The following is a 13,831-nucleotide window of genomic DNA, read 5'->3' on the forward strand; positions in this document are numbered from 1 at the left end:
GAGCATACTTTTATTTCAAGTCTTTATTTTTATTCCAGTAAATAATAATAATAATGTTTCCAACATGTTCTAATAATGTGTATGTTTCCCATCCATTTATTATTGTGCTTTTTGCATTTTTTTGCATTGTCCCCACCTTCTCTGAAAGAGGAAGACCTCAGGCCAGCACACACCACCTCCAACATGTGAAGCAGAAAGTATCTTTACACTGAACAGTATATGTGCTGATATACACCGATCAGCCATAACATTAAAACCACCTCCTTAATTCTACACTCACTGTCAATTTTATCAGCTTCACTTAAAATATAGGAGCACTTTGTAGTTCTACAATTACTGACTGTAGTCCATCTGTTTCTCTACATGCTTTTTTAGCCTGCTTTCACCCTGTTCTTCAATGGTCAGGACCACCACAGAGTAGGTATTATTTAGGTGGTGGATCATTCTCAGCACTGTAGTAACAATGACATGGTGGTGGTGTTTTATTGTGTGTTGTGCTGGTATGAGTGGATCAGACACAGCAGCTCTGATGGAGTTTATAAACACCTCACTGTCACTGCTGGACTGAGAATAGTCCACCAACCAAAAATATCCAGCCAACAGTGCCCCGTGGGCAGCGTCTTGTGACCACTGATGGTCTAGAAGATGACCAACTCAAACAGCTGCAATAGATGAGCGATCGTCTCTGACTTTACATCTACAAGGTGGACCAACTAGGTAGGATTGTCTAATAGAGTGGACAGTGAGTGGACACGGCATTTTAAAACCCCAGCAGCACTGCTGTGTCTTATCCACTAATACCAGCACAACACACACTAACACACCACCATGTCAGTGTCACTGCAGTGCTGAGAATCATCCACCACCTAAATAATACCTACTCCGTGGTGGTCCTATGGGGGTCCTGACCATTGAAGAACAGGGTGAAAGCAGGCTAAAAAGGTATGTAGAGAAACAGATGGACTACAGTCAGTAATTGTAGAACTACAAAGTGCTTCTATATGGTAAGTAGAGCTGATAAAATGGACTGTGTGTAGAAACCAGGAGGTGGTTTTAATGTTATGGCTGATCAGTGTATATACACATAATGAGTCAAAAAAGGACATCTGTACCTTCTTTGTCCATAGTTTTTAGTTGTCAGTTTTTTTTTCTTTTAGTAATTAAGTTTTCACTTCATCATTTTCCGTAATTAAGTGTGGATTAATGTGTAGAACATCCATCAATTCAGTACACAAGTGAAAAAGGCAGGGGGTCTCAATACTTTCCAAATCCTCTTAATATACGCATACATTGACACGGGGACTGTTGCTATTACATAGATTTAGTGAACCAGGTTCACTGAACTCTTGAACTTGAACTTACATGTAAGTGTAGGACAGTGTGTGATGTTTGATAATTAGACTGTCAGTCCAGTGTTTTGGGGAAGAATCCCTGACCAGGATAGTGCAGTTTCTACATAGAATAGAATGCCTTTATTTATCATATATACATATACAGCAAAAAAAAAATTTTTTTTATTCACATATCTCAGCTTGTTTGGAAGCTGGGCTCAAGAGCGCAAGGGCCCAACAGTGGCTGCATGACAGAGCTGGGATTCGAACTCTCAACCTTTCAGTTGATAGCCCAAAGCTCTACTCACTAGGCTACCACTGTCCCTGTAATTGAAGTCAGTTTATGCTTGTAGAACATACTGTGGTGTAGTTATAATCTTTATATTGCCCTCTACAGTCTCTTGAAATCCACAGACATTCCATGATTGTGAGGGCATCAGTGACATCACTACACATCGTTAACTCATCAAAGGTAGGCAGGGCAACCTATTCCCCCTCCCCCTAGCAACCCCTATTTACTCTCTTACTGCTACCCTGCCAAGAAACTCGCAATCCCATCAGTACTGCTAGCCAAGATGTGCAAATCAAAAGAAAATAAAGAATTCTAGGTATTTTCCAAATAAAATACATTTACATTTCTGTTGGGTAAAGGATGGTGTTATGACCAGTTTGGGGATTGAATAAATGCAGTGTGAATTGATTGTCAGAGCATACCACACACGCCTCTCTCTCCCCCCAGTCTCATCCTCCCTCCTTTTGTACTTCAATAATCTCTCTCTCTCTCTCTCTCTCTCTCTCTCTTTTCTCCTCCTCCTTAGTAGCCTGTATTGGACCTGCAGGCTGCCTGCACTAGGGTTGTAGAGAGGAGGGATGGATAAATAAATAGGTGCATAATGGATGCATTGAAAAGGGTCGAGTGTGTCCAGCCAGTGTAGGAGTCTGCCCAAACAGTCTTGTGGTGGCTAAATACATGACAAAAAAGTGCACTAGACAAAGAGAGAAGTTAATGTTAAGGGAAAAGCAGAGACAGAAGAGTGCTGTGCAGTGTGAGAGCCAGGACAATGTCACAGCAGAAGGACTTGCAGGGATTGTGGTTTTGCTGCTTTGCAGAAAGATGCAGGAGGGAGTCAGCTGGCACTGCAGCGTAGCAGAGGGAACGACAGAGCACCTTTACCATACAAGGCACACTGAGCAAGTATGCTGGCCCCCGGACCAGGTACGCCACTAGCGAGCTGTGCCACCTTCAGCTTACCAGCTGTCCCCTTTCCATGGTCATGCCTTCTTAAAGTCTTGCAGTTGATCTGAGAGGCCTTCATGCCTGGGGAGTGTGCAAGAACACAGGGGAAGAAGAGGAGGGAGAGAAGGGCAAAGGAAGGAGGAACCGGCCAAAAGGAGGAGGGCAAGGGTGCTGTATTTTTGGATTAGGGAGCTCCTGAATTAGGACCTGGTGGAATAAAGATGTAGTGTAAGCAGGGGGCAGAACAAGAAGTGTTCTGTGCTGCGGCAGGGAGGAGTGGAGCGGACGTCAGGCGAACACCCACCCACCTACATACCCCGTAAGAGTGATTCTGCCTGAGCAAGGGGAGCCCACCATCACCACAGGGCTTGGAAGGTATGGAACTATTGATGTGATTGTCAGTGCACGATGTTTCTGGGGGTTAGGGATGGGAGGGTGGGGTACAAAGTATGAAATTTGTCATTGTAAAGTTTACCAGTGCATGCTTGAGGTGTAAACTGTGAGAGTTGGAAGAACATCAGTAAGAAAGTATATTGAATGTTTGGAGAGTACCCACTCTCAAACTCACACAGATGGGTTTTTTGTGTTAACAGAAAAAATAGCAAAAGTGTCTTGTGTGCTGTAATTGCTTATAGAGAAGCTTTTTCCCTTTAGACTTACAGATCTTTTGTTGAATAGCTCTGCTTTTGGGAGTCCTGCATATCCCTTGAGGCTAACTAATCAATGGTAGAAACATCTCTGAATTCTGTTTGAAGACGTTGGACCTCTCCAAGGAAAATGCAGCCTGCTTTACTTTCCATGGCACAATTTAACACAGAAGTCTGACGACCTCAAGAAAAACCTCTTGGGATTCCCAAGCAACTAGATTTGATTCTAACATCCAGACAGGCTTTACACATTTTGGTTCATTAGTAATACAGCACAGTGGGGGTTATAGTTTTCAAAGCACCAGAGGCAGCTTTTATCTTAGACGTAGTCATAGCCGTACAGAAATCAATGGACATATTTTAATAACGCACCTTTTGCTTATTCAATTGGTTTGACCTAATACTGATTGGTTGCACACATACTGTACATTCCAATTGATACATTGCATTGCACATTGGTCTGACTTGTTGACAAATTACACTCAACTGTAATTTGTATTTATGTCTCCCAGTGATAGAAAATAAAGCCTGGTTAGTTTAACACCATATTTTTTTTATATTACTATGTCAGTGCTTTATTTTGTATTTTTTTTCTGTAAAAAAAACACGTGGCCAAAATTATTTGGACACCAATCAGCATTTGGTCAGATAGCTAAGCAGCATTTGATATGCAGAAGTTGTATTCCTATTCTTATCAAAAGCCCATATCTCATTAATTTCAACATTATAAGCTCTGGCCTATAAATTGTTCCATTTTCCCTTAACTTTCCATTGTGCCATGTGGAGATTGTCGATATGTAAAAATGCAATGCAGCCTCTATAGAAAAAAACAGTTGATGTGATCTGTAGACATCACTGAGGGCATGGCATATCTCTTACTGTCTTTGATCTAGAAGTGGTGAGCCCTTAACTGATACTTCAAAGGGTTTACATTGTTTTTTGTTTTCATCACACATCTGTATCTCCATGTCATGTGCACAGCTATGACAGAGTGACTGATGTTCCTCAGTTTTAACACAATTCCCAAGGCTAACAAGCCCCCCTAAGAACAAGCCCTCTAATTAACAACAAAACACACCTCTGAGTGCTGACTTGCAGCTATCTGTCCATCCTGGCTTCAAAAGGTCAACAGAACACCTGGAAACTCGGGAAGTAAATGCCACATAGTTGTAATATATTGCGACAAATGAAAAGATTAATGTGCATTTTGAGGTCATTACTCAAAGAGGAAAATGCAATTATATACAACTGCTTTTATATATATTTTTAGCATTTTATGTCATTTTTACCACTGCTTTTTACTGGTCAGGATCATGGTCTGTATGGTTTCCCCAGAATCACTGGGCCTGCAATGCCCAGGACACCAAGGACACCAGACATTTAAGCCATTTTCCCCTCATCTTCTTCCTTAATTAATGTTTCTTTGTTTTTTTGCCTCTGTAGATGCCCTCTCGCTGTGGCACAGCGGTGCAAATCTTCATCACCACTCTGTTTGCAGCTGTGGTTCTCTTTGCCATTCTGCTGGCCTACGTGACTGGCTACCAATTCATCCACACGGAACAGCATCACCTCTCCTTTGGCCTGTATGGTGCCTTTTTGTCACTACATTTGCTGCTCCAAAGCCTCTTCGCCTTCTTAGAACACAGACACATGCGGGCTCCTTCCCAACCAAGGCACCTGCGCTGCACTGTCGCCCTCTGTATCGCCGCCTACCAGGAAGACCCAGATTACCTACGAAAGTGTCTGCGTAGCGTCCACCGTATCTCCTTTCCAGGCCTGAAAGTGGTGCTTGTGGTAGATGGAAACCGAACAGAGGACGCCTATATGATGGATATCTTTCGGGAGGTGATGGGGGGAGCGGAGCAGGCAGGCTGTATGGTGTGGAAGGGGAACTTTCACAGCAATGGGGCTGGGGGTGCAGGTACAGGGTCGGTACATTTGGAGGAGGCTGCTCGGGCAGCCAGGATGGTGCGCAGCTGCCGCTACTCCTGCATCATGCAGGAGTGGGGCGGGAAGAGGGAGGTCATGTACACGGCTTTTAAAGCACTGGGGAATTCAGTGGATTATGTACAGGTAAGTTTTGGTGGTCTTCTTAGTGTAAGACAAGTTGAAGGTCTTTTGGGACATGTCCCTTTGTTGAATGTGCATAATTTGAGTGGAAATACTTTTACTTTGATTCCACTATATACTGCATTATGCTCTATTCAACTGTTAAGTAAATCTAGCTCTGCAGAAAAATTTGAATCATAAATCCTTATTTTCTTTGGAGAGTTAAATGTTTCCGATTGCAAATGTACATGGATTTACCATGCAGAGATACATGCACAAGCATTAACTTTAGACCAGGGTTTTTTAGCTTTTTTTCAAGCGACCCACATGTCCATGATTTTTGTCTATGAGTTTAACCACGACCCAGGTAACACAAACAATGCATCAAAACAATACCCAAAACTAAAAGTACTTAATTACATATTAATAAAAATGTTGTCAATCTGGTCCCACTGTGGTTTACAAGATGTAACGTAAAGCCTCCACATAGGGGCGTACGTGGACCAGTTAATTTAGTGTTTATTTTATTTAATTTGCCTGTTAAAATTAGTTGATTTAATTATTATTATTTTTCTCTGGGACCCACATTTTTTGGACCACGACCATTCCCAGGTTTTGAAAGACTAATCACTCATGACCTTGCTTCAGGAACACATGTAGCACACTTTAATTCTGATATACTAAATGTTTACAATAGCTTTTTCTTTCTGCTTGCTATGTGATCAGAGGCACTTTTATGTGGAGGTTAAAGGTCATCCTACTGCCATGTCACCTGCACATTGGGAACACCTGGGTGCTGTCAGCAGCCTCTCATTGAAGTGGCCTGATCAGCTTTCAAACATCTGTCACCAATATAGGCTAACATTAACCGTAGAACTTTTAAATGTAATTACAAAAGCTATAATATTTTAAAATAAACTTTAACTCTAAATACCTGAATAATCGTTTTCTGTGTGTCTGTGTGCCTTGTTGTGTAAAGAAGCAGGTAGGAACGTTTGTATTTAGAGATTTTAAATAACTGCTTTGTTCTGATTAGGTTACAGTGGGTTGACAGCACTAATATAATTAAACACTAAAAATAAAGCAGGACTACACCCTAGACAGTGTGCCAGGTCATCCAAGGGCATTACACACTCATTTAAAGTGAATATATAGTAGTCAATTCACTAAACCCTAGGTGGACACACAAAGCGCATACCAAACTTAGGACCCTGATGTTGTGTTGCACTCACTTAACCCGCTGTGCCACCATGCAGCCCTACAATAACAGTGTTATGTTATGCATACTGAATGCCAATTAGTTCTGTTATGTTGCTGTTATAAGGCTGAGCTTCCAAATTTTGTGTCCGTAGGTGTGTGATTCAGACACAGTTCTAGATCCAGCCTGTACAATTGAGATGTTGAAGATTTTGGAGGATGACCCAAAAGTGGGTGGGGTTGGAGGGGATGTACAGGTAAGGAGGCTTCTTCCTTTATAAGTCTGCATCTGGCACTACACCCAGACTTTCTAGAGAAAACTCACAGTAGAGCCCTGGTACTCTATATAGTCCAGGATTTTTATGCCAAAGAGGCAGGAGCTTTATCTGATACAGCTGATTAGTGTTTGAGGATAAAGACTAGCTGAAGAGTGATTGATACCTTTCTCATTCTGAGGCTGCTTTGTAAACTGGAAAGTGGTTTTCATTTGCTCAAATGTGCCAAGCCTTTGATAGACTTTCCAAATGCAGTCAATACAGAATAAACTGCAGTTATGAAAACATCCCTTAGTTAGTCATTGATATGTTTTAATAGAAAATAATACTCAAAATTAATTACATTCCTCGTTTGTTTCAGATCCTGAACAAATACGACTCTTGGATATCTTTTCTGAGCAGCGTGAGGTATTGGATGGCATTCAACGTGGAGCGTGCCTGTCAGTCCTACTTTGGCTGTGTTCAATGCATCAGTGGTCCTCTGGGCATGTACCGCAACTCCCTCCTCCAGCAGTTCTTAGAGCCTTGGTACAACCAGACCTTCCTGGGCAGCAAGTGCAGTTTTGGCGATGACCGGCACCTCACCAACCGAGTCCTGAGCTTTGGCTACAAGACGAAGTACACTGCACGGTCAAAGTGTCAGACCGAGACGCCTACTCACTATCTCCGCTGGCTTAATCAACAGACTCGGTGGAGCAAGTCTTACTTCCGGGAGTGGCTCTACAATGCCCTTTGGTTCCACAAGCATAGCCTGTGGATGACGTACGAGTCAGTGGTCACTGGCTTCTTTCCTTTTTTTCTAGTGGCTACAGTGATCCACCTGTTTTACCGTGGCCGTCTGTGGAACATACTACTGTTCCTGCTAACGGTTCAGCTGGTTGGAATGGTCAAAGCCACCTATGCTTGCTTCCTGAGGGGCAGCTTGGTTATGATCTTTATGTCTCTTTACTCCTTGCTCTACATGTCCAGCCTTCTGCCGGCAAAGATCTTTGCCCTGTTGACTATCAATAAAGCAGGCTGGGGTACATCTGGGAGGAAAAAGATTGTGGTGAACTTTATTGGCGCCGTGCCTGTGACTGTTTGGGCACTCATTTTGCTGGGTGGAGTAGTTTACACCATTTACTGTGAGACACAGGACCCCTTCAGTGAGACTGAGAAGATTCTGCTTATTGCTGGGATTGTCCTCTATGCTTGCTACTGGCTCGTACTCCTGGTACTTTATTTAGCTATTGTGGCCAAGCGCTGTAACAAAAGGGAAGAGCAGTACCAGCTTTCTTGTGCTGAAGCCTAGGATGCCCTTTTCACATAGTACGTTTAGGGTACTATTTACTTTGTAATTGCTCTCTACCTCACTGGTGCTTAACTTGTTGTCATGTTGGACAAAGATGCACAGGTTTACTCATGTCAATTGCAACAAAGTGGACATTTTTACCACCAGCTGAGATATATTAACAGTCTTCCAAGAAGGAACAAATCATGGCTTGAGGAGTATTTTGCATCTTTTAATTTAAATCAAAGATCATATGAAATATTCATCAATGGTGCTGATTCTGAGTGGACATTTTATAGTATTGACTATTATAGAGATGATAGTGTATGAGTAGTATGGTTGCTTGGGCACAAACAATCTGAATATCAATCACAACATACACCCGTTCAGGGCATAACCTTGTGTTTATGCAGTATTTAGTCCGTTTAAATGGAAACCTTGTATATTTAACACATTTAAGCAATACTTCTGAGCAGGTGTCACCACAGCAATCATATCTGATGGAAACCAAAAATACCAGTCTGAAAATGCAAGACGTGGTGGTGTGTGCTGGCTCTAAACAAACCATATTGAAATGTAATTGCATTGAACATACAATACAATTTTGATTTTGGAGGGCGTTACAAAAGAATTTTGGACTCTTACTTGGAAATGTACAACTCTTTTAAATTCCACCCATCTCTAAGTATTTTTTTGGTTTAGAAATCACTCTAAGACACACTACACTGAGTGTAAAACTTTGAATTAAAATTTGAAAAGGTTTAAAAAAAAGGAAGTGACATGGCGTAGTTTGACAAATGAGCAGCTTGTCCTCCATAAGTGCCTGTTGTACGCTGGCTTAGCATCACTTTAAAAAAAATACTTTTAAATGTGTACTCTCATGAGTTTTTTTGTGTTTTCTCTGTTTATGGATTTTTCTCCCAATCCAGTCATATCCAATTACCTGATTGTAATTTGCCTCTACTGCTGCAGACCCTCCACTCCTGATTGAGGGGGGCACAACCGTCACACCCACCTTCGACACATGCAGTACCGACTGCGTCTTTTCACCTGCACAAGGCGGGTTCATACGCGGCTCGATCATGCACTGATCTCTCATGAGGTTTTTAAGATAAATCTTTTTGTCCCATTGGCTGTTCCAGCGTAGTACTGTCCTGTTGGAGACTCTAGTGTGTACCACCATTATACCATTTCCTAAATCTTATTCCTATGGCTAAGCACAGACAGAATGCACACAGCAGTTAACTGTTGTTATGCCAAAGGTTTTACCCAGTTTACTGATTACAACAGCTATGCACTTCGGCTATTTTTTTTTTTTTACTCCTGTCGCATCATTTGAGATTTTTACATAACAGTAAATGAAAATATGTAGCATTTAATTTGCCAACTTTTTATTAAACTGTATACATTAAAATATTTTGGTACTTAACAAAGAACAATATTTTGTTGAGCTTTGTAATAAACCAAAAAGCTTGCTATACAGCCTTTATTTCTTGTTATACACTTCTTATTCCTTTTAGGGCTGTTTATTTATACTCATCTGCTAACAACCAAGGTTTATAGCTACTAACTACATTCAACACACAAAAAGTCTAGTTGCAGCTGCATATTTGCCTTGCATATAAGATATATGTTTTTATTTATTAGCATTTTAATGTTATGTTTTACACTTTTGTTACATTAATGACACGACAGATCATTAGATATTACATATGACTGATCAGTTCAAGTTCACTGTCAAACACTGTAACAGGTAATTTTGTATTTGTAATTCACCTAAATCACATCATGGACTGTGGGAGGAAACCAGAGCTCCCAGAGGAAAGCCACACAGACACGGGGAGAACATTTTATATATACCAGCAAAAATAAGTACAAATAAAACTAAACTGAAATATTTTTGTGGAAATAGATATTTGTGGTCAGCAATATTCTCTTTACCTGAAACTTGAATAAAAAAAAAAAAACAATGTTTACTGTTTTTTTCCTAACAGTACAGTATTTGCAAATCATCTAATGTCACAATTCAGTCATACATCTACCAGTAGTAATTATTTTATATGAACTTATTGTAAGCAGATTTGTCATTGTGTAATTGTTAAAGTAATAAATAATTGTAACATTTTTCATTTGTAGCAAGATGATACTTGCATTTAAATAAGAACTGTAGGCACTGGATTTAGGATTTTTGCTGTTTTGGCATCCCAGACCATTCTATAAAAAGAAAGATGTTGATGTTTAGGTATGTTTATGGTCATTTATTATCTAAAGCTGTTTTTTTCTTCACTCCACTTGGTGCCAGTGTGAAAACTTACTGATTTTATATCATATGTAGTTTAAAAATAAATGTGATTTTGTTTACGCTTTCCTACAATTAGGCTATTATTCCCTTGCAGTGCGTTAGGTGTTTTGAATTTCTCTCTTGTTATGTCACAAAATGTCATTTTCTAAAGTGCTAAAAAGTGGTTTAGAGTGTCAGACTGATTTTTGTTTTTGTTTAACAGGAGCCAGGGGGGCCAGTAAGCACAACTATGTACTACAATCAAAGTGCAAAATGTAAACACTATTAAGGAGTACTAAAATGTACCTTTCTTGCAGAGTGTAGCTTTAATTTTCGTATTTTTTGTCTTTCTTAACATATAAAGCAGGGGTAACTTTGAATTAAAATTTGAAAAGGTTTAAAAAAAGGAAGTGACATGGCGTAGTTTGACAAATGAGCAGCTTGTCCTCCATAAGTGCCTGTTGTACGCTGGCTTAGCATCACTTTTTAAAAAATACTTTTAAATGTGTACTCTCATGAGTTTTTTTGTGTTTTCTCTGTTTATGGATTTTTCTCCCAATCCAGTCATATCCAATTACCTGATTGTAATTTGCCTCTACTGCTGCAGACCCTCCACTCCTGATTGAGGGGGGCACAACCGTCACACCCACCTTCGACACATGCAGTACCGACTGCGTCTTTTCACCTGCACAAGGCGGGTTCATACGCGGCTCGATCATGCACTGATCTCTCATGAGGTTTTTAAGATAAATCTTTTTGTCCCATTGGCTGTTCCAGCATAGTACTGTCCTGTTGGAGACTCGTGTGTACCACCATTATACCATTTCCTAAATCTTATTCCTATGTCAAACTCATTTTCACCGAGGGCCACATCAGCATTATGGTGGCCCTCAAAGGGCCGATTGTAACGTATCCTGCTGTGATTGCAGTCACATTGCTGTTTTTCTTGGAGGCTGAATTCTGCATTTATATTGTCCTCCATTACCACAGCCTCAGCCTCATAACACAAGAGACGCACCGGTTTTTCTTCCTGAAGCACAAACTTGTTTTCACTTTCATTAAATTTCCTCCTTATGCTTAATTTTCTTATCTTCTTGTACATTTTAGGATCATGTGTAAATATGTGTAACATCATCTACTGGCGGGCTGTGTCACTTTGCAGATCACAAAATCAGCCTGCATTTTGAAAGATGCAGTTTATTTAGGATTTTACAGTGTATTTTTAAGACAATCATTCTGCCCTCACTAATAGTTTATCCCCCTTTCCCAGCTAGACAGACAGACAGACAGACAGACAGACAGCTCCCTTCAGAATACAGTCGGTTTATTTGCTTCCCAGCTGTGTGATACACTGTGTGCATCAAAATGAAGTAAAAATACAAACAATAAAAACAATAAAGAACTTAATACAGTACAAGCACACAGCTGTAGTCAAGTGTTACATCTGGTACAATATGAGATTTAACCAAACGTAAAATAACGAGTTAAAATTGTGTGTAAAGATACTAATTGCTATAGTAACGTAACAACAGTATTTAATTACGGTAAATTTGTAACTAAAACGCTGTGATATACTCACATATACTCACTACTTACAGACAATGCTTGGGTAATATATTGCAATATAATTATTTGTATTTATTTATTATTGTTTACATTACTGACTACGCTACCCCGCGTTCTTTTGCCGTAAAAGTCACATGGCTTCTTAGCGAAGGTTAAAGTTAGTTGCCATGACTACGATGTCACGTTGTCTCTTAAAGGCGCAGGAGCGCATTAAATTATAAGCGCGTCTCTGTAACGACTCGAACCATCACAACAATCATACAGTCGTTTAAGCTCTCGCGGGCCGGATCTGGCCCGCGGGCCTTGAGCTTGACACCCCTGATATAAAGTATGCTAAGATGGACACGAGGGCTAACACACCTGGCTCCTCCCCTCCTGCTCTGCTGTGTTTTGTTGTCGTACCATCACGTGTAGTGATGGGAATTTCGGCTCCTTTTAGAGAGCCGGTTCTTTTGGCTCGGCTCACTAAAAAGAGCCGGCTCTTTCGGCTCCCAAGTGGCTCCATAGATTTTTTTGTTGCTTAAATTAATTTATTACCAAATTACCTGTAAAATGAATTAATAATGTAAAAAAAACATTGTATCAAATGTTTATTATTTAAATTGCTTTATTTATATACTCAACATGGAACAGAGTGCTCCAACAATAAATTATAAAATACAAAAACAAAGACCCATCTCAATTAGACAAAAAGATCTGATTGTGTATATTATTTGTAAGTTTGCATCTAGAGTGGGACAGCATGGTGGCTAAGTGGTTGGCACTGTCACCTCATGGCCAGAAGGTCCTGGGTTCGATCCCCAGGTGAAGAGTCCGGGTCCTTTCTGTGTGGAGTTTGCATGTCTTTCCCGTGTCCGCGTGGGTTTCCTCCGGGTGCTCCGGTTTCCTCCCACAGTCCAAAGACATGCAAGTGAGGTGAATGTTCCTGTCATGAATGTAACCAAAGTGTAAAACGTGACGTTAAAATCCTAATAAACAAAACAAAATAAACAAGCATCTAGAGTGAAACAACACAACATCAACGAAGCATCACTCACACTCAACAAAATATAAATGAAAATGTGCAAAACAAAAAGAAAATCCAGGTGAAAGCATCCAGGTGACAGTATTTGTAAGTATTTAGTGAAGATTGGCATTCAGAAAAACCAAGGAGCTCATCTTTGATGGCTTGATCCTGTTTCTCCTTTCTGTTATGATCTGCCCTGTTAAAAAAAGATTCTCTCTGAGGGGACAGATACACAGTCTATGTGCCATCACATGTATAAGATGTGGGTAGACTGAACACTTGGTCTCCCAGTGGGTCTGAACTTCTCTGTAAAAGGGGCTTCTCATGTCCAAACTTTACTATGTCTCCTCTCACTCATTTTTCTCACCTTTCCAGCGTGTAATGTCTGGCTGTGTAAAGTGCTGATTTCTCTCGCTCTCTCTCTCCCTCCTGTTCGTGTGCACGCTGTCTCTGTGTGTGTGTGTGTGTGTGTGTGTGTGTGTGTGTAACCCCTCCCCTCCTGCTCAGTGTAAACACACAAACGCCACCACGTATCTTGACCAATCACGTGCGGGTTTGACAGAAAACAAAAACCGGAAAAAAACGAATCGGCTCCCAGTCAGGAGCCGGATCCCGTCGTTCACTTTAAAGAGCCGACTCTTAGAGCCGGATCGTTCGCGACCGACCCATCACTAATCACGTGACTAAGCGGCACTGAGAGCCCGAACACATGTAGCAGTGTGAGAGAGAATGGAATACTCCTTGAATACTTTGCTTTGCACACACAGAAATAGGGGCAATTTTATGGAAATGATAGTGTAAATTATGCATAGGTAAAGTACAAACGCACCTTACGCACTTTGCGCATTTTACGCAAATTCACGAAACTGACCTAGACCGTAGGTCAGTTTCGTGAATCGGAGCATGCGTAGTGAGGCTCTCAATCCATGTGTTTGTGTTTTGATGAGTAAGTGCTCTTTTCTTACTTTGTGC

The 13,831-nt window shown here is 40.8% G+C and overlaps 1 protein-coding gene across 1 annotated transcript; it reads left to right on the top strand.

The window, feature by feature from the left end:
* Window positions 1-4,658: 4,658 nt before the first annotated feature.
* Window positions 4,659-8,027, top strand: has3 (hyaluronan synthase 3). The gene is made up of 3 exons (XM_063004724.1): window positions 4,659-5,288; window positions 6,617-6,718; window positions 7,098-8,027. The coding sequence occupies exons 1-3, from the start codon at window positions 4,659-4,661 to the stop codon at window positions 8,025-8,027; spliced, it is 1,662 nt and encodes a 553-aa protein (XP_062860794.1).
* The last annotated feature ends 5,804 nt before the right edge of the window (window positions 8,028-13,831 follow it).

Source organism: Trichomycterus rosablanca, chromosome 11 (genome assembly GCF_030014385.1).
Source record: "Trichomycterus rosablanca isolate fTriRos1 chromosome 11, fTriRos1.hap1, whole genome shotgun sequence".
NCBI lineage: Eukaryota > Metazoa > Chordata > Actinopteri > Siluriformes > Trichomycteridae > Trichomycterus > Trichomycterus rosablanca.